The sequence below is a fragment of the Leopardus geoffroyi genome, chromosome C1, assembly GCF_018350155.1.
Source record: "Leopardus geoffroyi isolate Oge1 chromosome C1, O.geoffroyi_Oge1_pat1.0, whole genome shotgun sequence".
In the NCBI taxonomy this organism is placed as follows: Eukaryota; Metazoa; Chordata; class Mammalia; order Carnivora; family Felidae; genus Leopardus; species Leopardus geoffroyi.
The window spans coordinates 195,349,725-195,373,727 of record NC_059328.1 but is presented as its reverse complement, the minus strand read 5'-3'; the positions used below and the strand labels follow the sequence as shown (position 1 = coordinate 195,373,727).

The window sequence follows — 24,003 nt, the reverse complement described above, 5'->3', positions numbered from 1 at the left end:
AGGTCTTAGTTTTTCATGGGTACAAAGGGATAAATAACTCTTCATGTCTGCACATCTCCCACCCTCAAACAGCCCTTATGAAATAAACAAAAACTTCTTAGCCATTTCACAAGTAAATAACTTGTGAAAGTCAAGAGGCATTGGCAACATAAAGATTTCAGAAAAGCTGGACTAAACATTCTGAGAATAGTGCAGAAAGGAATATTATTAAATGAGTCAAGTACATTTCTTTGACATTCAAAAACTACATTGAGTACACCTAAAGATTTTTAGACAGCTGAGGGAAAGACTATTTCAGATAGTTTTAGGAAAAATATTTTATCTTTTTTTTTTTTTCAACGTTTATTTATTTTTGGGACAGAGAGAGACAGAGCATGAACGGGGGAGGGGCAGAGAGAGAGGGAGACACAGAATCGGAAACAGGCTCCAGGCTCTGAGCCATCAGCCCAGAGCCCCACGCGGGGCTCGAACTCACAGACCGCGAGATCGTGACCTGGCTGAAGTCGGACGCTTAACCGACTGCGCCACCCAGGCGCCCCTAGGAAAAATATTTTAAAACTTACAAAGTTAAAAAACTAAATACTTATTTTGACCTAAAGTTTTAAACTGTATGCATGTAGTCTTACTTTCTTCATGGAAGTGGTAATGTATTCAAACCCACATGAAAGTTAGCTTTAACACAGTATTTGTGACAGGTAATCTCATTCAAGTGAGTTAGTGTTGTTTGTTGCTGAACAGTAAACATATTTTGATTAACATAGCGTCGTGGTGAACTTATGCTACCACATAAGATCATCTGACATCGTGCATTTAAAATACCCCAAATAGTCCTATTTCTAATAAAACTTCTTTCAAACCCAAAGGTGTATATGAAGTGTCAGAAATATTAGTGACTGACTTGAAGCTGATTCTTGTTATAGAGTAGTATTTCTTTTTTAGGTGTGTTCACAGAGAAGAGAATAAATAAATGTGCCTTAAAAATATGAAAAACGTGGTAAGGTAGATAGAGCTATTTCTACAAAAATCAGATCTCACTGATTTTTCCCCCTATTTAAACTCATATATCACTTAAAAGTTTGTCAATATTTGTTTGATGATTAATTATGTGTTGCCTTCCATTCACCCTTTTGTTAAATGTTACCAAAAATGTTTGTCATCTCCTCTGCAGGACTAGATCTAAGATCTCAGAGAATTTATTTTTTTCTCATTCTTGTTCCTCATCTTGTACCTGTTAGGTCTTAAGACAGGTTTGATGATAGAATGGGAAAATAGTTTAATTCAAAAGAGTCAACCATCTGGCCTTCATATCCACCCTATATAAATTAATACACACCCACATAACAACAACACATTTGTTAGCAACTCAGTTTCCACTGGGATGATTGTGATGTCTAAGAGCAGAGACAGTGACAAAAAATTACATATTCATCAGTGTGTAAGTGCTGGCCCCTAGCTAGTGGTCGTTCTGTTTATGTCCTCTCTACTTTTCTTCTCTATTTCCTTCCTGCTGGCTAGGACATCTACTGATTCCTAAGGTTACCTACAAAAAAATATTTAGCTCTACTAAAGATTGGTGGTATAATTTCCCATAATTAAAAAGATTGCTGGGAGGGGCGCCTGGGTGGCGCAGTCGGTTAGGCGTCCGACTTCAGCCAGGTCACGATCTTGCGGTCCGTGAGTTCGAGCCCCGCGTCGGGCTCTGGGCTGATGGCTCAGAGCCTGGAGCCTGTTTCCGATTCTGTGTCTCCCCCTCTCTCTCTGCCCCTCCCCCGTTCATGCTCTGTCTCTCTCTGTCCCAAAAATAAATAAACGTTGAAAAAAAAAATTTTTTTTTTAAAAAAAAAGATTGCTGGGAGAGACTACTTCAAGCATTAAAGAAAAATAGATACTACTTGAAGTTCGGAATGATTATAAGGACTTAATGAATATAAAAACTGTTGATCCTTATCTCTCTCATTTTGTTTCCTTGGTCAAGATTTTCCAAGATTGCCCAAATTACAATTTGAAGAGTATTTCCATGCACAATGACCAGGGTGATTTTGAAACAAGTATATCTGTAGGTCAAGTGAAGGACAATATGATTATCACTTTGTTATCTAATTAACCCTGAAACAAAATCTGGAAATGTTGCTGCATTTCTTTCTTTCTCTCTCCTACACATCCAAGTATAATAGGGTACTAAAATGCTTTCATGTTAATTAAAATTCTAACCTCAACTCTTATTTTTTCTAGTTTTGATTGAGGCTTTTTGTTGTTGTTTGACATGGAGAGGCTCTGAGTGAAGATCTACATTTTGTCTTCTTCATTTTTAAGACATTGACAGCATGCTTTGCTATAAATGTTATATCAGAGGGTCTTTGAAAAACAACTGGAAAATAATCAAGACAATAAAAATAAGTAAATTACCATGGTATTTCATTGGACCTTTACTTTTTACTTTTAAAACCTACTCCTGTTAAGCATACACATGAAGTATATTCTCAACTAGATTTTCCCACATTTCATGACACCAAATCTTAGGCATATGAATTAGAAGCTCCTGGACTGCCTCAGTCATTAGGGATACTCTTAATTCAAATTTAGGTTGTATTCCCTCTTGGGTTATATTCCCCCATGAGAGCCTACTGGTTTATGTTCTAGAGAGTGTAGCTGACTGGTTTTTTCTGAGTCCTGAGTACATGCATTGCTTACTTTTCCTTGCCCAATAGGGTCATGTAAGTACTGATGAGCGCTCTAAGCAAGATAGCCAGGAGAAAGGGGAATAAACACTTCCCTTAGTTACCTAAGTACCACTTAAATGAGAATAAGTGGAAAAGTTTGAATATACAAGCTCAAAAAAAAATGTGGGGGTCACTAAAGATTTACTTTTTTGTCTGAATTCCTTCCAAATGACCAAGACTATCAAAGAATTTATAGAAGAGTAGGCAGTAGGGATCATGGTCACAATTCCATTTTAAATCCTTTTTGTAAAAAATGACCAAGGGATCAGAACTGGAAAGGGTCAGAATGGCAGAAATCCTTTGCAAGCTCTCATTTGCATGCCAAGCTGGGTCACACATGCCACCCCCCCCCATCAACCCCATACTGTGGGGTGACCTACTTTCCTCATCTTCCTCATCAGTCCTACTCAGGGTGTCCTGCGAAGCCTGCTGGGAGGGTTCACTGTCCTGCTCCCAGACAGTGCCTGTGCCCGTGTTGGAGCGGGACATGGTGGCCAGGCTCAGGCGGTAAGCGGAGGTGGAGGTGCCCACAGTACTGATGGACGTCTTCCCTTGGTAAGCTGGGAGGTTGAGAGACCAAAGGAAATCCATGGTGAGCATCTTGAAGGAAAAAAAATGCTTGCTTCAAACTCCTCCCTTGTATTGGCCACTTGTATTTTTTTAGGAAAGGTCAGTGAAATAGTGTGTCCTAGATAAATAGTCTTTAGGATAAAATAGTGAGTGGAAGTGAAGATAGAAGAAAAAGAAGAAGAAGGAGCAGCAGCAGAAGCAGCAGGAAGAGGAGGAGGAGGGAGGAGAAGAGGAGGAGGAGGAAGAAGAGGGAAAAGGAGGAGGAGGAGAAGGGGAATTGGCATTTGATTTACTTATAATTGAATAGTTTCTTCACGGGAATATAACATCTCTAATAACGTAAAATGCTTTGATATGGCTTCTTTTCTCATAGCTTTAGATATCATATGCTAAGCCTGGAAGAATGCAAAATAATTTTGACATGAATGGAAGCTCCCAACTTGGCAGATTTTACTGAGAAATATACCTTAGCTCACACAAGCATGAGGGAGTAATAAATACATTGTCTGATAGGAACTTCTCAATCAAAATCAGAATACAAATCAAAGCTGTGTTTCCATTCTCCTTTTCTGGAAATTATAACTTAAAAAATATCCCCTTGAATATGTCAAATTATTTTATCATAAAGCAGAATATTTGAATGGCACTGTGCAGATTGTACTAAGACTGTACTCATCAAAATCTGTCTTTAATACATTGCAAGTAATAATAAATTCTAGAAAGAAAAAGAAGCCACACATGTGGGAGACTACTTATGGGTAATGACTGCCCTCTAATGGCAGATAATGATTTGTTTTCCCTCCTGGTAATGCTGTTAATAATTGTAAAAAGTAAACAGTACACTCCCCAAAGAAAACCTTTCGAATAATGTAAAGCAAGGACCCCTAGCCTGCCAACTCTAATTCAACACTTCCTCCCCCAATTTCTGAAAGTTAAAGGCTTGTAAGCAATCATACTAGTTGGAAGTCCCCTCACTGTGGTCACTGTCAGGTGGGTAGATTATTTACCCTCTATTGAGTCTCCATTTCCTCATTCTTTAAGTGGACTCTCACTTATGCACCTTGCAGGCATTTGTGTGAATTAAATGAAATAACATCCATGAAATTATCTACTATGTAATAGATGTTCAAAGAATGCGAATCCTGCTTCTCCTTTCCAAAAAGGAAATGAAGGCAAGAATTCCAATACTATTTTTCTTGTTAAGTAGTCAAGTCAGAGCTTAACTGCTGAAATGAAGACTGAAAAAAAAAAGTTTAGAAAAGATTCCCCTGCCTTGTTGTTGGTAATGATCACATGGTCAAATCTACCAGTGGACTGCATGGCTAACTTCATCCATGGTTCCGAAAAGAGTGGTGACCTGGACAGTGGCATTCTTTGTAGGTTGTGAGTTCCAGGAGTCAAACAAATTCCAAATACCCCACTTACTCACCTGAGCCACTGTGAACTGCCTCTTTTAGAATTTTTAGTTCACTGTTGAATTCAGCAATAAGGGAGCTTTTACACAGAGGGCGTGGGATGAAGCGCCGCTCCAGCTGGTCAGCAATATGTTGCCGGGCAGAAAGCTCTTCATGATTCTCTGCTGGTTGGGCCAGAAGCTGAAAGGAGGGGAGAGATTCTCAGGTCCTCAATCTTCCCATCTGTAGAATGGGCTAATTGTTGTACCTATTTTATAGTGGATTGTGAGGATTAAGTAAGGTAATACATATGAGATTTTATTTGTTATTTTTCTTTAAATGTTTACTTACTTTTGAGAGAGAGAGAGAGAGAGAGGGCATGCTTGAGCGGGGGAGGGGCAGACAGAGAGGGAGACAGCGGATACAAAGCGGGGTCTGTGCTGATAGCAGAGTGCCCCATGCACCACTCATACTCAGAAACTGTGAGAGCATGACCTGAACCAAAATCGGACGCGTAACCGACTGAGCCACCGAGGTGCCCCATGTGTGAAGCTTTTAGAACAGTGCCTTATACAGGAAGCTCTTAATCAATACATTATTTTGAATCACTGTCTCAGGAAATCGCGGCAGGAAAAGAATAACACAGTAGATGAATACTGAGGGAGGGGAGAAACAGGCCTTAACTGTTCTTTTTCATGATTATTTAAAATCAGATCTCTGTCATGTCACTGAAGAAAGAACATTCTTCAGATCGTACCATTGGGTCAATCTTTTTTTCCCTTTTCCCCTAGGGGGCAGTGGTGAGTAGAGACAGAGGGCCGAGTTTTACAGACTAGAATAAAGGTCTCACAGAGAAGGTACTTCTAACACGAAGTTTTGTCCTCTGGGATCCTGTTTTGAGCTGTTTTCTCATCAAGCATGGTATTAACAGGGTCCTACTGACTAGCTCTCCCGTGTCCCACGAGCACGGGTGCAGCAATCCTGCCTTAACTGGGAGAAGAGCACATTCCTGGGGCTTGTCATTTCTAGGAAAAGCACACACCACACCTTGCACTGGATGAAAGGGCGTAAGAGCACGAAGATGGGTATTCGGGTCCGCACGATGAAGTCGAGGAAGTCCCACAGGGCCAGGCCTCCCACCTTCCGCAGGGCCATCTCCTTCACCTGGAGGCTCAGCCAGTACCACTGGCTTCCCAGCTGCCTCTCAAAGCAGACGAGAATCACCTTCAGCGCTTTACACGAGGAAAAGAGAAGAGTAAGTCCACATACTTGTGCTTTAGAGGAACCTTGCTCACAGCCACAGCCCTTTATGTGTCAGAAAATGTTCTGAATTTCTAAATCCTCTCAAGTTTCCAGAAACGTACATGTACTCCCGGGCGAGAGTATTCTGACATCAAGATAAAAATGTGGATGGTCACCATGTTTTGATTCTGATCAGGAGAACGCAGACATCTTTCTTAAGCGCATTTCGCTACCGTTGTGGAAAATACAGAGCGCAGCGGTTCACAGGTTTGAAAGGGAAATGTGTTGTAAACAGAAGGCGTGGCTAATATTTTGCTTTCTGAAAGTTTTGTCCTAGTGGCCTTATGGTAATACCAGCATATTACTCATACCCTAAGCTAAAACACGGGTATTTTAAAAGACTTTTTTCTTTTTCTTTTAAGCATAGACATAATATATTCTTGTTGTTTAAAGTAAAATCAAACCATACAGAAATACACGGAGTTCAAAGAGAAAAAGTCCATCTCCTTCCAGCTCCCTTGCCAGCCCCATCTCCTCCCCAGAGAGAACCAGGAAATGCATTTGAGTATATCCTTTCAGGTGAAAAAGCCCCATTCTCCCTCCCTCCTTCCCCCCTCTCATATTGCACATCATGTTTATTATTTAAGCCTGTTGGATTTCTTTTGCAATATCTCTTTCTTCCTAGATTCTGGCAGCCCCGTCACGATCTACTTTTATTTTATTTTATTTATTTTATTTTATTTTATTTTATTTTATTTTATTTTATTTTATTTTATTTTTCAGGAAGAAGATTTCCCAAACAGTGTGTCAGGACCAAACAGAATATTGTAGAGACGTCAAACATTATGGCAGGAGCGTCCTCTGACATCTCAGCTCTCTGCACAGAGGGTCTGGCATGGGGCAGTCAAGGGAGGCTTGGCCTTCCTGATCGTGTCATAAGGCCCATCCTAGCAACTAAAAGACGCAAACACCTTTATCACGTATTTAGGACATTTCCAGGGGAAAACCATGCCATGTAACACAGAGAGGGATGTTGTAAGAGTCTTCTTTACCCACCCTCCTCAAAATCTCACCTTCACAGCAATCATTCACCCCCATTCCTTTCCCTTAACTAAACAAACGAACAAATGAACAAAAAGCAACACTCCTCTTTCCCTACCCTGAGCTTGGTGACATTTCTACTGTTATGTGCCTATTAGCCTTCTTTGTGTTTCTGCCATTCTGCTTCCCACCTTCACCTCTTTCAGCCCAGTACATAAGCAGGATAGCAAAGGGCTCAGGAGCAGGGACTCTGGTGCCAGGTGGCTTGGATTTGAAATTTGGCTCTGCTGCTTATTAACTGTGTAACTTTAAGGAAGTTACTCAACCTTTCTGGGCCTTTGCCTCTTCACTCCTAAAATGAGAAGAACATTTATACTTCTTAGAGTTGTTGTGAGGATTCAAAGTATAGAAAATACTGCTTAGTGCAGAGTAAGTGCCCAAAATAAATGCAAAAATCGATTTGAAACAGAGGCCCAGTGGCCTGGCCAAGTAACCAAAGGATCCACCTTCATTAAAAAGGCAGAAAGCAGAGTGAATTGAAAATAATTACTCATCAAGTGTTTTCTCCTATCCTTGCCTTGTGTGTTAAAGCCCACCGTCTCCCTCCTCCTCTGTGCAATCCCAAACCTCATGCACGGCTTTGTTCCAGAGTCTAGATTTTATCTGAACCCCACATTCTCACGGCTTTGGCAACCACGCCCCATATGGGTAGGTCCTGTGCACATGCATGCTTGTTTCCTTTTTTCCTTTTCATTCTCATTATCTATCACATAATTTTCAAATACTTATTCGTTTATTTTTTTTTTAAGGAACCTCTATGCCCAATGTGGGGCTCAAACTCACAACCTGAGATCAAGAGTCACATGCTCTACTGACTGAGCCAGACAGGCACCCCAAGATCTCCCCTTATGATATAGTCCAAACTCCTCACACATTCCAAACTCCAAGGACCTGTTTTTACCGGTGTGTATGGTTCATCTTATACCCCCCACATGAAGCTCTACTTTGATAAATTGAAAAATGTTAGGCATGATTTTCTCAATTTGCTCCTTTTGAGATTTTCTGCTGCCAGTGCTCCTTATTCTCAGTGCTATGGCAGGAGTGGGGCTTTTCCCCAGCTTAGTGCATTCAGGGCCAAGGAGGGGGGCTCCAGTGTTCCATGAGGCAGGACCAAGTTAAAGGCAGGGATGGGGTGATAGAAAAGTAGCAGTGGAAGCCAGAAGGAAACTGGCAAGCCTATGGGGGAGAACCAGTTGACTGGCCTCACCAGAATGAAAATTAAGATGGAGATTTAGAGATGCTATTATAGTAAGGGAAGAAAACTAGCTAGTAGGGAGCATAATGTCCTGTAAGGCCACCATGTCTTACTGCACAGGAGTGGACTGCCCCAGTCTAGGGGCTCCGTTCACATAGATGACACACCAGTGAGTCCCATGAGCCGTGCGACTCAGCGTCTCTGTGTATTAGATGTAGCCTACATCTGATAGCAGCTACCATAGGTAACCTCATTAGTGATCTCACACTTCACCAGCAAGGAGAAATTCTTACTACAGATGCTTTCCTTACATGTCCAGATGCTGTTAGAAAAACAACCAAGTAATTTAGGCACCACAGATAGGAAACTACTTTGTTTTCTGGCGTATATTTACAGACTCTTTTGCAAGGATGATGCTTCCTGCTTGCTGAAGTGGCTTCTTTAAATACCTCTGGACTGAGGTCTTTTAAAATACTTTTTGAGTCAAGGTGTAACATAACTCTGTAAGTATTTACATTACACGTGTATATACACAAACATACATATATACATATATATATACACACACAAACATATATATATATTCTTGTGTGTGTGTGTATATATACAAGTGTGTGTGTATATGGGGGGGGGGCGGGCATAGGGATAGGACCTACCCAAGTATGCTGCTTGGCTTGTGGACTCTGCCAGCCCTTCCCTGCGCAAGTCTTTGCTGGCATCCCCAGGGGTGGAGCAGTGGGCAGGGGAGCTCTCCAACATGAAGTTCTTGCTCCTGGACGTGCTGATGATCCGTGGTGGCAGGAGCACATTAATGACCGTCTGCAGGAGCAGCTGTACCTCGGGCTGTTCCAGCCACGGGCTATCTAAGGGATAGAGTTCGCAACAGGGAAGTGGAAAGAAAAGCAAATCACAAGGTAGACTTCCCACATTAGACACAGCAAAATTCAGCTCTCTTTCCAATGCCAGACTAGAATACCCTAGAAACTCGGGTGTTTCCCCACCAAGTACAGCTTCTCCTCTGGACAAGGAGGAGAAACACCCTGATACTGGGTGTTTTCTCCATAGTCAGCACCCAAGGGCTTGTGTTCTTAGCCAAATCTCCCGCTTACCATTGCGATCTGCTTTCTTTCTTTCTGCTCAAATACTCATAACGTATTGTCTTTACATTTGAGATAAACTTTCCCTAAAAGAAAAACACCCCAAGAAGGAAAAATAATGAAAGTATACTGGATTTAATGGCAATGGCGGGGTTTACGCTAACCCTAATGGCAGTAGATTATAAAGTCCATTCACTTGTCAATTCACACCACACTGTATTTCAATTAATACCATCTTCTTAATGGGAACAATGTTCTCCCGATTTTTGCTGTACTCAAGTGATTTTAAACAGGACACATCTTCCATGAAGTGGAGCAGAGAAACTCTTGACCCAGGGTAGCTAAACTGAAAAGAAAGGAAAACTCTATTTCCTAAGGCAACCCTGTTTAAATCATTCAGATGGGCTTCAGTGATGGCCTTCATGGGAAAAAGAGTAAGAAATAACAGTCTGCCACTAAAGAAAATACAACAGTGATACATTTCCTTTAGTTAAATTAATCAGACCTTTGCTTCCAGATCCTACTGTGAGCACAAATGGGATGAGTAGATTTAAAAGCATCCCCTCCCTTCGCTCTTGATTGGTGAATGGGGAGATCACATGGCTTAAAGGAAAATCTTCTTTTAAAGCCTGTGCAGCAATAATAGAAAAAAAGATTAATTGACCCCACACCCATTTGGTTTGTTTGTTTTTATACAGCACGATGAAGACGGTGATTCCCTGTTGGCTGCTCCTGGAAACTATGAGTTCAATTGCACAGTGCACAAGATTCACTCAAAACTGATACTTTACCATTTGCTTGACATAACTGAGAGTTCTATACCTAAAAAACAGTAACATCTTGAATATTAAATGCAAAATTGTAATACTTATGGTCTGGCACAAAAAACAACTGCACATCCCCATTCATTTTCTCCCTGTGTCCACCAATAAATATTTTAGAGATAGAAGGAATAAATGATAGCTTGCCACCTGTTCACCTAGAAGTTATTTAGAAGTCCTCTGACCTCTGCATAAGGCCTTCTCCAAAACAGAAAGGAATAGGCAATATAGAAAGAAATATATGATCTCTGTACACAGGTTATAAAGATGTATCACTTTAGGGATCATTGTTTCCCTTCTGCATGGTAGCCAAAGCTCTTGCTTAATTTCTTTTGTACCATCACCCATTCTCTGGATGATGGACCATCAAGTATAGTTGTCAGACAATGGATGGGTCATTATCCATTTACATCAAGTGTGTATTTCCCATCAGTCACAGAGCTTACTGATGATCTACCATTCTCTAAAATCAGGTGACACACAGAAAGAGGCAGGGGAATTGGCATTCTGCACTTTTTGCCTTGGGAATATTATTTTAAGAAATAAAATAACTGGGAGGGTAAAAAAAAAAAAAAAAAGAAACCCACAGTATTCAACCCACAATCATTAAAGTAAATTAAGATATTCAAAGTCTAGTAATAACATTTGAAAGAATTTTATATTGCAATTCTTTCTGTGAATAATTTAAAACCAGACTTTGAATATTACTGTGTCTTTTAATTAACAATTGTGGGCTGATTATCTGTGAACTATTATTTTCCTAAGGTTTTGCACACATTGGAAATGACTTAAGTGGTTCTTGAGATTGTGGCAGGACTGAATGACTCTGCTATTTTTGAGATCTCGAGAAGAATTACAGAAGCACAACTTAGGGCCACGCTCAGGACTGAAGCTCCAAACCCATAAAAGTTTGGAGATGTTTACACTTTTGTTTCACAGATTTTGCCCAGCCTTTGCAGAAAAAATAGAGAGAACACCATGATCTGGTGCCTCAACCAGCAACTTAATGAGCGTGACAAACAGGTAAGGCAGTCACACCTGTATCTGCAATGCTACAAGCCGGACAACAGCTGTGCTGAAGGGCAGAGGTGGTGAGAGATAAGGGCTGAGATGAAGAAGGGGTAATCCATCAGCAACACTGGAAGGTCCTACCACTCCCATCACCTGAAATACAAACAGAGCACATGACCAGCCTTGACTATTGCAATTTCATGCAACCGTAGTAAGGGAGTCTCATTCAGTAATAATAAAATAATAATAATAATGATGATAATAATTTGAAGGTTGGGCATGTTACTTTCAATCTGTTCTTGCTGCCTTCTTCCGAAGGCATGTAATGTCTAGAGTCAGATCGAACATGACACTGGATTCAGCCAAGGTTTTGTAGAATGTTGTTGGTAGCTAACTATGTAAATAATGAGAGATGAACCAAAAACTATTCTAATCAGGAGATTGGACATACTTACTGGTGAATTCAAAGGAATGCAGTCCGCATTCTTTGATGGAGCAGATATTGACAACAATGATGATGGCATAGCTCTATTTGCACTAGGCATTCCAGCTATAGACTTATTGCTCAACTAGTTAAGCAGCAGATCCTACTCAATGAAATGCTCTAACATGGTTTCCACATTGTACAAAACCTTGTGAGGACCAGACTCTAGATTTTACATCCATGGTAAAAAAATTTTTTTTTTCTTCCCATAAATCCTAGACTGGCCAACTCATAGCATCATTTTGCACTAAAAAAGAAAAAAAAATCTCTTTGCATTTTAAACTCCCCCACCCCAGACTACCTCAACGTCTAGCCAATTGTGCGGTCTCCACCACCCCACTCTCCAACTGGCAGCCCTCAACTCTCAGCGCAACTTAAAGAGGCAAATTGTCAAAGTAGTGCGTGGGAAGCAGCACACCAAAATCCCACCTGTGTAGGGATGGGCCCCTAATCTCCCCACGCACCACCTTGAGATGTACCTCACTGTTTTCAATGTCACCTGAGCCGTCTGTTTTCATGGGTAGGTAGGGGCACAAAGTGGTTGACCTGTAAATCTTCAATTCAGAGAAGTCAATAGCAGAGTTAGTTAAATTTTGCAAAGTTTCATAAGATTGCCACTTGGCTACTCACCAGATTGACACAGACATTGATCAGTGACCTAAGGTGAGGCAGGAAGGATATGATTGGCTGCCTCTGAAGTGTCAAACAAACCCCTTCAATCAAATTGCTGGCAGGCTCCCACTCAACCTGTCGCCTGGAATACAATATAGGAGCCATTAGCAGCGTGGCTCCCTTCTGGAGTCAGTCTGAAACAAGTGAATGAGACAGTGATTCTGACACCATCTAAGACAGGACAGGTGTCTGAGACAACAAAGTGCTTCACACGGGATGAAGTTTACCCATGTTGTTCCAAAAGCACAGAGCACACTGGGAAGGGAAGAAGATACTGAAAACGTAGCAGAGGCACTCCTGCCCCACTCGACTAATGAGACAAAATCTATTGAAGAAAAAACAGAGATGATGAATGGATTGCATTTTAAGTTCCCTGGTTTTAGCTTTGAGAGAGGGTATAAGACTACAATTTTAGGAAACCCAGTATAGGGGCCATTACATCCAACAGAACTAATCTGACCACAGGCTGCATTTCTGAAATCTATTTATCAGACTACAATTGATCTCATCAGCTTTTACACCAGGATACAACTAATTAGATTTATATGGGTTAACTCCTGCCAAAAACATGACATTAGAAGATAATAGTCCATTTAAAAAAGCATTCTTTCTTGGCCTCCTAAGAAATGATATTTTTTGGCTACTTTCTATGGTCCTATAAGTGGTATAAATCTAAACACAATTAAATGGACATGGGATTTTCTGTAATAAAGTCAATCCAGTCTGTAATTGTCTTCATGCCAAAAAAGCCATCTCTGTGGCCCCCAAATAAACAGGTTGGGTTTTACTGATCTCAACACTATTTCCAAATATCATCCTGCAAACAATTTCTAAGTTTATATTTCCAACCAACGTAGAATATCTATAATGATGAAATGAAAATGTTCATAAGTAAGGATATATTGATATCCCTGATTCTCAAGTAACCTACAAGGTCAGGTTCAATCAACATTTCCCTTGTTGAACTGAGATCACCTAAAAAAATTAAATCCAAGGCAACCTCAAATTCTGAGGCTGTACCCCAAATAAATTGCCTATAATTGGCCAACCTATGCATTAATTCAGAAATCTACTTTTAAGAAGCATGATATTCTTATAATGGGCTTGATTATATGACAAATGAGTCAGCTATGGAGATGTTTAATATCTTAACATACAAAGTTTTTTAAGAAAAAGAACTTATTTTGACACACCCTTGTAAGAATTATAAGACTGTGGCCATTTACCAAAGGGCACAAATGTTCCACTGGGACCACTAAAAACATAGGTGTGCTGTAAGGACACAGACATTTCCATGCCACTGAAATAAATAACCTTGAAATAACATATAGGCATTCGTCATCATGTTATAAAGGAATATAGGAACAAAATATCAACTGCTGGAATGAAATCTTTCAATTTCTTTTTTAAAAATCCAACAGCTCCTGATGGCTACATAAATGAACAAAAGAGCACAGGCTAAAACCTGGAAAAGTTCTGACAAATTGAATGCTAAGTGCTACAAATTCTTGGACAAGAGTTGCATTGATTTGTGGTTAATATTAAAGGGACCGAAAATGCTCTCATGAAATCAAACTTGAAATTTCTGACTTAGTAGGTTTATCAACATTTAATCAATTGAACTGTCTGCCTACAGGTTTCCAAACTGGACTCAGATCTCCAGGTAGTCTGGTTCCTTGCATAGAAAGGTTATCAGTGAATAATGCAGGTTACTGAACAGAGATCAAAGGGTAATTGGGTTAATTTAGTATCACCCTGAATTAGATGAAAAGGTGAAACTTAGGTATTTGTTATTAATCCTGGGATTCTTTCCAGCTCCTATGTGGCTGCTTATTATTAAGATTTGCCTTTCTCTAAACTGGTAACTAAACTACTATGCTAAAGACAGTATTTTTTGAACATCAAATTAATTTTTCTATTCTCCTCAGTGGTTTTATTTATAAGGCATACTCTGCTTTATTTCAAAAGAAATTGAAGGATACTCACTGAATTTCTTACGTTTGTCAGATGAGGAACATGATAGCTAAGAAATGAACAGAACTTTCAAGATGAACACATATAATTTTAAAGAATATGTTATTTCTTCAAAATGTAGACCCTGCTACTCATGCATCCATATACCTGGTTAGCTATGCACGTAATGCCAACAGAAAACTTTCAAGTCATTCATATAACTCCAGATTGTGCCGCCATCTTAAAAGACGGTAACCCCCAACTTTGAATCCGCAATATCAACGGTTGACCAGGAGGCCTTCTCACCTCAAAGTAGGCATCTTATGAATTTTGTTGAACATTCTATCCAGTCTCTTTAAAATGAGGATAAGGGCTGGCCTCACTGCCTCGGCTGTCCAATCGGTAATGGGTAGCATCTCCATGATGTAGCGCCGAAGCCCACGGCTTTCCATTGTCTGGGTGTCGTATGGTGCCAGCTTCAGAAGGGAGTGTGCAATTTCTGCCAACCTACATTTTTTTTTTTTTAAAGAATAAGCGTAGAATGACACAATGGGGATTTCCCCGTATAGCACCATGTTAATCAGCCTTCTTTCAGCATACCAACTCCCTGAACTAAAAACATTCTTCCCTCTACCTTCTATCCCTTAGGTCTTCTTGCATGACCAATACATTGATACCTGCACATACATATTAGCAAAGAATCATAGAATATTCCAGAGGGTAAATGTGAATAGCATCTGATGAGTAAATTAAAACCCAGAGAGATTAAGGACAGGCCAAACATATCTAGAGAATATGTATACATGTATATGTATGTGAGGATACACACACACACAAATACATACCTACATGCATATATGTGAAAGGTATGTGTATACACAAATATGGGTATAAAACAAAACTTAAACTTTAAATGTACAATAAAATCACTAATATCAAGGGCTCAAATAAACTTCATGGCTCCATAGCTCCTTTGCTGCCCATAGTTAAGGTCAAAGGCATATATATATATATATATATATATATATATATATAATGTTTTATTTATTTATTTTGACAGAGAGAGAGAGAGCGAGCAACCTCGGGAGGAACAGAGGAGAGAGGGAGAGAGAGAATCCCCAGCAGGCTCCATGCTGCCAGAGCAGAGCCCAAAATGGGGCCCGATTTCACAAACTGTGAGATCATGACCTGAGGTGAAATCAAGAATCAGAAACTTGACCAACTGAGCCACCCAAGCAGACCAAGGGAATGTACTTCCTCCAAGTGTAGCCCAGGGCCTGTCACCAGACACAGGTCCATGCTCTATGTCCTAAGTACAGAATTTCTGAAGGTGAGCTGACCAGCAGGACTGATTGGGCAAGTGTGTTTCTAGTAAATGCAATAGTTGGTTAACTAAATAAATTTCAAAACTAAACATGGGTTTCCAACTTGTAAATAATACAAATATAATGGTATACATGGTCTTTAAAAAACCAATTGAATTTATTTTTTTAAGTTTATTTATTTATTTTGAGAGAGAGAGAGAAAGAGAGAGAGGGGAGGGGAGGACCAGAGAGAGAATCCCAAGCAGGCTCTGCACTGACAGTGGAGCTAGATCACATGAACCCTGAAACTATAACCTGAGCTGAAATCGAGAGTCAAATACTTAACCATTGAGCCACCCATGTGCCCCTGAATTTAATTTTATATGAAGAAGAAAGCATTTTATTTATTTTTAGTCAAATGTTTCATTTTATTTAACTTTAGTTTTTTTATTACAGTATAGATAACAGTGTTATGCTAGTTTCAGGTGTACAATAGAGTGATTCAATGATTCTATACACTACCCAGTGCCCATTGTTAGTGTACTCTTAATCCCCTTCACCTGTTTCACCCATTCCCCCCACCTACCTCCCCTCTGGCAACCTCTAGTTTGTTCTCTATAGTGAAGAGTCTGTTTCTTGTTTGCCTCTTTTTTCTTTGCTCCTTTGTTCTGTTTCTTAAATTCCACACATGAGTGAGATGTCATGGAATCAGTCTTTCCCTTATTCCACTTAGCAGTATACCCTTTAGCTCCATCCATGCTGTTGCAAATGGCAAGATTTCATTCTTTTCTGTGACTGGGTAATATTCCATTCCATTCCTATATATATATATACATATATATATATATATATATGTATATATATATATATACACACACACACACGCACATATATATATATATTCCATTCCTATATATATATATATATATATATATATTCCACATTTTCTTTGTCCATTCATTCATCTATGGATGGATTGGATACTTGAGTTGCTTCCATATCTTGGCTATTGTAAATAATGCTGCAATAAACAGGGTGCATTTACCTTTTTGAATTAGTATTTTCATTTTCTTTGAGTAAATACCCAGTAGTGGAGTTACTGGATCATATGGTAATTCTATTTTTAATGTTTTGAGGAAACTTCACACTGTTTTCCACAGTGGCTTCACCAGTTTGCATTCCCACCAACAGTGCATGGGGGTTCTTTTATAAAGAAAGCATTTTAGGGGTGCCTGGCTGGCTCAGTTGTGGAACATGCGACTCCTGATCTCAGGGTTGAAGGTTTGAGCCCCTCGTTGGATATAGAAATTATTTAAAATCTTAAAAAAAATGAGACAGCACTTTAAACTTTTACAGTGCTTTGCTATCAAATACATTGAGTAGATGCAGAATGTGTAGAAGATGATATTAAGAGGCAAAGCATACTCATTCATGGTAATATCTTGCATCTATGTTATATGATTTGAACCTCACTTTTTTTCCAGGGGGAAAAAACCTTATATTTTAAAATATATATCCAGGACTCCTATCACAGTGACTGAAATGTCCATATTCTTTAAGGTACTAGAAATTCCTTTGAAAACAAGTTTCTTTAAGTAAAGGGTAATTAAGCCACTCTTACCAATTATTTGAATCTTTTGTTTCAATCAGCATATGTCTAGCCAGACATCCAAAGTATGCTATGGAAGCAGAATTCAGGACAGGGGGATTCTGATGGAAAAGGGGAATAGAGAGGCCTCATGTTGTCCAACAGTGCATGTATATACATGGTACCATCAGGACACATGCATGTGCTAAGGGTTTTCAGAACTATTACTAAAGGAGAAGAGGAGATTCCAAGTAAAGGGACATCAGAAATCAGCTTTTATATTTTTTCTTTTTTTTTTAATGTTTAATTATTTTTGAGAGAGAAAGAGAGACAGAGTGCAAGTAGGGGAGGGGCAGAGAGAGAAGGAGACACAGAATCCGAAGCAGGCTCCAGGCTCCCAGCTGCCAGCACAGAACCTGATGCGGGGCTTGAACTCACGAACCATGAGATCATGACCTGAGCCAAATTAAGACTTTATTTGTAAACAATCTCTACACCCAATGTGGGGCTAAAACTCACAACCCTGAGATCAAGAGTTGCACATTCTACCAACTGAGCCAACCAGGCACCCCAAGTTTTTGTTCTCCCTTTTTTTTTCTTTTCTATTTTTTTTTGAAGCAAATTTACCTTGGAAAAGCCCTGAAGATATAATCCTCAATCTCATGGTTAAAAGAGATCTTTTCTTTTCTTTCTTTTTTTTTTTTTTTTTTTTTTTTTTCTGAAAGAGATCTTAATAGCTCTTGGGCAGTGAGGTCCATAAGTTGGACCCCTGACTGGATCCTCTTTAATAAATACAGCCTAAAGTAGAAATAAAAGATTTAATTTCTCAGGCCCCACTCTAGATTTAATGAATAAGAATATCCATGGGGCGCCTGGGTGGCGCAGTCGGTTGAGCGTCCGACTTCAGCTAGGTCACGATCTCGCGGTCCGTGAGTTCGAGCCCCGCATCGGGCTCTGGGCTGATGGCTCAGAGCCTGGAGCCTGTTTCTGATTCTGTGTCTCCCTCTCTCTCTGCCCCTCCCCCGTTCATGCTCTGTCTCTCTCTGTCCCAAAAATAAATAAACGTTGAAAAAAAAAAAAGTTAAAAAAAAAAAAAAAAAAGAATATCCAAGGATTGGGCCCAGAAATCTGTCTATTTTTTACTTTAATTTTGAAAAATTTCAACATATACAAAGGTAGAGAGGCAAGTATATAATGAGCCCCTCATGTACCCATCACCCAGATTTAACAGTGTTCAATTCACAATCACTCCTGTTTAATTTATACCCCCAATCACTCCCCTTCCCCCTACTCCAAACTACTTTGAAGTAAATCCCAAGCATCAAATCATTTTATCAGTACAGATATTTCAGTGTGTGTCTCTAAGATTAAGGACTCAAAAAAAAAAAAAAAACCCACAATACAATTATGACAGCTACCAAGTTAAAAATAATTACTATGAAAAGAAAGCTATCCAGTCAGTTTTCAAAATTCCCACATTATTTCATGATTCTTTTTTTTTTTAACATTTATTTTTATCTTGGAGGAGACAGAGAGTGAGTGGGGGAGGGACAAAGAGAGAGGAAGACGTAGGATCTGAAGCAGGCTCCAGGCTCTGAGCTGTCAGCACAGAGCCTGACGTGGGGCTTAAGCTCACAAACTGCAAGATCATGACCTGAGCTGAAGTTGGACGCTTAACCGACTGAGCCACCCAGGTGCCCCTATTTCATGATTCTTAAATAAACTTCTTAAAAAAACAAATAAGAATAAAATAAGACCCATACATTCAATGGGTTGGTATTTCTCTTGAGTTTCTTTTAATTTGCAGGTTTTTCCTCTTCTGCTCTTGTTTGATTCTCTTGTAATTTATTTCTTGAGGAAATCAGCTGCTTGTCCTGTAGTGTTTTCCACACTCTAGATTTTGCTGATAGACTCTCCATGCTATCATTTAATCTATCCCACTGCTTCCAAATTTAATTCCATTTGTGGTTAGACTAGGGGTTAGACTAGATTAGCTTTTGATTTTCTGGAAAGCATATTTCACAGGTGATGTGCATTTTCATCAAGAGACACATGATTCCTGCTAGTCAGTCTCTATGATGTCAGCTGCATAGATACTAGACATCACTAGGCATCACTGCATAGATCCACTAATTCATTAGAAGTAGTGCAATAACAATGTTGTGTCACTCTTTTTCTCATGCATTGACAATAACATTCTAATAAGGAGAAATTTCTCTTTGATTACTCCAAAAGAGACAAGGCAAATGCTTGACAGGACTTATAGTTTAAGAGCTCCTAGTGATTCTGACAGGCACTCTGGTTTAGGAATCACAGCCAAGCCACTGTCTCTCTAACACCTGGGTCGCTCTACAATGACTTCATCTGATTAGCACCATGGTTGGGGAATTCACTACTACATAATGCAGCTCCCTCCACCTTTGGAGGTCTAAACTCTGAGAAGCTCTCCTCATATTAGGTCCCCAAATTCCCTCGGTTTCTTCCTTTTGGCTTAATCTGGAAGCCTGAATTCAATCCATCTTCTCCATGTCAACCCTTCATTATCAAGAAACGGTTATTGTCTTCTCTCCAGACTGAACATCGTACTTGAGGAAATTGTGTGTGAACGCGCATGTCTTAAAGAAATCATTTTAAACAGCCCGTGCCTTCTTCCGTTTATCTCTTTCTCACAAATGTGCCACGCAGAAAATTCTTTACTTTTCAGGTTGTTTGTATGACAGATAAGAGCATATCTACCTGCACATATTTCTTTCCCCTTATTATTTTATAGATAACATTAAGAAATGCTTGGGAAAGGATCGAACTGTCTATTTTAAGTATAAAAACAATATTTAGAACTGAACTTGAGTCATTTATGCATTACTATCTGAATTTCTCTAATCCCTGCTGGTGTTAAAAAATGAATTTGCACTGAGCATAAAACAAACAGTTCCTTTAATATAGTCTTTGCTGCATTAGCAGATGATAATCTCTTGGTCAAAAAAAAAATTCCTTTGGTCCTTTCCCAGTGACAACACAAGAGATTTTCCCATTGAGAAGGAGAGTTGAAGAGATGTAGGCAGAGAGCTGAGGGCAGAGATGGGGGAGAGAGAGGGACATAGAGACATGGGGAGGGAGGAGAGAAGGAAAGAATTTGCAGAACTTATTATCCTGCTATATATACTGCTGGGTTAGGCAAATGAAACACTGGATTCCCTTAGGGCAGTAACTCTATCTAACCAAGAATCTGGAGATGCTTGCAGTCAGCCCTATAATGCAGGAGTGAAGATTGCCTCTTGTACTGTCTCTTGGTTCTTTGCCTTGAATTAAATATTTCATGTAAATATCTCCCCATCTTTTATATCATGGCATTCCTGTTTTACCAAACCTCTCTCCTGAGTCATACTATCCATTCTTATGACATAAAACACCACCTAGGTGCTCACAGTTCTGGCTTCTACATATATCCAAATGTATATTTAGTTTGTAATAGAAAACCTAACATATCTTTTGATTGGTGCAGAGCCAAAGTACACGGGTCTATCCCTACTTAACAGCATACAATATTTCTGTTTGGCCAGAGATAATGGCAGGTCCGTTTTTGTCAAAAGCTTGTTGTGAGAAATTGCATGAATAGAGGTCATTTAGCGGAGGTCCTGGCAGTAAAAATTTTGCCTATCCTCCAATAGGCAATGAAATAACTGTGCTTTTCAATGACATTATCTTGTGCTTTTCAATGACATTATCTTGGCTTCAGATAGGTTGCTCTTGCTGAAGTACATTATGATGTTAGCCAACTTTCAGTACCAACAGGCCTCTAGCCACATCAAACTGGCATTTTATCTATTATGGAGGTTTTGTTCGTCACTCTTTCCTTTTAGCAAACACCAACCAGGAGATATTTCTTATTCTTTGTATTTTAAAAAAGCAATGTTTTATCAAACAACTAATTGTTTTTATCTTATCGACACTATGATTTTGTAATTGGTCATTTCCTCCTCATTGCTTTGATAACTCAGAAGCTCAAAATCAAGTTTACGGTCATGAATAGCATCTAATCTGATCAAATCATATAGATTTCCTGTGTTAAACATAATTATTTCCCTGCTAATTTTCTACTTTGTTCTGACTCTCTAATTTGTATATTCTATCCCCCTGTTTAATTTTCTAAGTTGTCTCAAGTATTTTGCAAAATAGTAAACACAGAAACACACATATGATATATAGTACTTGCAACAATGCATTATAGTAGTTTTCTTTTTTCAAAATTTTTAATGTTTATTTATTTTTGAGAAAGAGAGAGAGTGTGATCAGGGGAGGGGAAGAGAGAGAGGGAGACACAGAATTTGAGGCAGGTTCCAGGCTCTGAGCTGTAAGCACAGAACCTGACACATGCTCGAACTCGTGAACTGAGATCATGACCCGAGCTGAAGCCGGATGCTTAACAGACTAAGCCACCCAGGCGCACCTTATTTAACCTTTAATAGGGTTTGGCCCTTAGAGAGAGCTCCAGACCTCTCTAACACTCTCCCCTTCTTCCAAATGCCTTAAGAAGTGTAGATATAAATGATTGAGTTATAGGACAGTTACTAACTCATGATCAGGATTGTTCTCTCTCTCTCTCATCCATCTTTGAGGAATCTTGTCCCTTTACTCCCACAAAATGGCGGTTGATAGTAGTGATTCTCTGATTCTAGGAATGTGATGTTGTTCTGTTCACAGAATTACTTGGTTCAGGTAGCCATGATCATTGGGAAAGGAGGAGAGATGGACTGAATGGAGCACTGGGTTGCTATTGCAACAGGCTCTTAATACTACAAATTTTCCTCCCCTTTCCCAGTGCAGGTACAGAAGTTCTTGGTGTGAAATAAGCTCTTCTCCATTGCTGTACAGTGGGAGCATGAACACATAGGAAGCTCTCGAGGCCTGAGTGTGTGCCAACAACTCAGAGAATGTGAAATTAGCTTGGAGGAGAAGAGGCTGTGTTTTCTCTACATTTATGGGCTCTCACTTTCCCTCACGTAGTACTTTCTAAATTTTTCAAGGGATAATTTTAGAAAAAAAAGTCGACAAAAATCAGGAAGTTGGCGTGTTTTGCCAAATAGCAGTATTATTTCTGAATGGCTAGAACCTAACTCTACTCTATAGATATACTAAACTTTTTAAGTGCATATTTTCTCACCCATGGAATTTTCCATACAAGGAATTTTTATGACCTTTTATAAACCGTGACAAATCTGAATAGAAGATCATTTGGAATCATGTTTCTAAGAATCTGAAAATATAGGGGCGCCTGGGTGGCGCAGTCGGTTAAGCGTCCGACTACAGCCAGGTCACGATCTCGCGGTTCGTGAGTTCGAGTCCCGCGTCGGGCTCTGGGCTGATGGCTGGGAGCCTGGAGCCTGTTTCCGATTCTGTGTCTCCCTCTCTCTCTGCCCCCCCCGTTCATGCTCTGTCTCTCTCTGTCCCAAAAATGAATAAACGTTGAAAAAAAAAAGAATCTGAAAATATAGACACAGACTTCAGGATTTACACAAGTGAGGTGACATCACCATAGAAGGAATGAACTATGCACAGAGATGCAATTCTAGGTCCTCTGCCTGGCACAACAGCAGTAACATTTTTTAAAAATTTTATTTAATTTGTTTTTTAAATTTACATCCAAGTTGGTTAGCATATAGTGCAACAATGATTTCAGGAGTAGATTCCTTAATTCCCCTTACCCATTTAGCCCATCTTCCCTCCTGCAACCCCTCCAGTAGCCCTCTGTTTGTTCTCCACAATTAAGAGTCTCTTATGTTTTTGTCCCCCTCCCTGTTTTTATATTATTTTTGCTTTCCTTCCCTTATGTTCATCTGTTTTGTATCTTAAAGTCCTCATATGAGTGAAGTCATATGATATTTGTCATTCTCTGACTAATTTCACTTAGCATAATACCCTCTAGTTCCATCCACGTAGTTGCAAATGGCAAGATTTCGTTCTTTTTGATTGCCAAGTAATACTCCATTGTGCGTGCATGCTTGTGTGTGTGTGTGTGTGTGTGTGTATATATATATATATACCACAACTGCTTTATCCATTCATCCGTCAATGGACATTTGGGCTATTTCCATACTTTAGCTATTGTTGATAGTGCTGCTATAAACATTGGGTTGCATGTGCCCCTTTGAAACAGCACACCTGTATCCCTTGGATAAATACCTAGTAGTGCAATTTTTGGGTCGTAGGGTAGTTCTATTTTTAATTTTTTTAGGAAACTGTTTTCCAAAGTAGCTGCACCAGTTTGCATTCCCACCAGCAGTGCAAAAGAGATCCTCTTTCTCCACATCCTCACCAACATCTGTCATTGCCTAGTTGTTAATATTAGCCATTCTGACAGGCGTGAGGTCATATCTCATTGTGGTTTTAATTTGTATTTTCCAGATGATAAGTGATGTTGAGCATTTTTTTCATGTGTCGGTTGGCCATCTGGATGTCTTCTTTGGAGAAGTGTCTATTCATGTCTTTTGCCCATTTCTTCACTGGATTATTTAGTGTTGAGTTTGATAAGTTCTTTATAGATTTTAGATACTAATCCTTTATCTGATATGTCATTTGCAAATATCTTCTCCCATTCTGTCGGTTGCCTTTTAGTGTTGCTGATTGTTTCCTTCACTATGCAGAAGCTTTTTATTTTGATGAGGTCCTAATAGTTCATTTTTGCTTCTGTTTCCCATTCCTCTGGAGATGTGTTGAGTAAGAAGTTGCTGTGGCCAAGGTCAAAGAGGTTTTTGCCTGCTTCCTCCTCGAGGATTTTGATGGCTTCCTATCTTACATTGAGGTCTTTCATCCATTTTGAGTTTATTTTTGTGTATGGTGTAAGAAAGTGGTCC

At 39.5% G+C, this 24,003-nt stretch overlaps 1 protein-coding gene across 13 annotated transcripts in view; it reads right to left on the bottom strand.

Moving 5' to 3' along the window:
- Positions 1 to 24,003, bottom strand: part of UNC80 (unc-80 homolog, NALCN channel complex subunit) — a 230,098-nt gene that overhangs the window by 16,750 nt on the left and 189,345 nt on the right. For all 13 annotated transcript variants that reach the window (XM_045481069.1, XM_045481072.1, XM_045481063.1 and 10 more), the window contains 8 exons: positions 14,567 to 14,767; positions 12,266 to 12,389; positions 11,179 to 11,304; positions 9,825 to 9,948; positions 8,879 to 9,085; positions 5,732 to 5,916; positions 4,720 to 4,885; positions 3,101 to 3,280 (listed from right to left, as the gene is read on the bottom strand). In XM_045481069.1, coding sequence (XP_045337025.1) covers positions 3,101 to 3,280; positions 4,720 to 4,885; positions 5,732 to 5,916; positions 8,879 to 9,085; positions 9,825 to 9,948; positions 11,179 to 11,304; positions 12,266 to 12,389; positions 14,567 to 14,767 — 1,313 coding nt within the window. The remainder of the gene's footprint in view (positions 1 to 3,100; positions 3,281 to 4,719; positions 4,886 to 5,731; positions 5,917 to 8,878; positions 9,086 to 9,824; positions 9,949 to 11,178; positions 11,305 to 12,265; positions 12,390 to 14,566; positions 14,768 to 24,003) is intronic.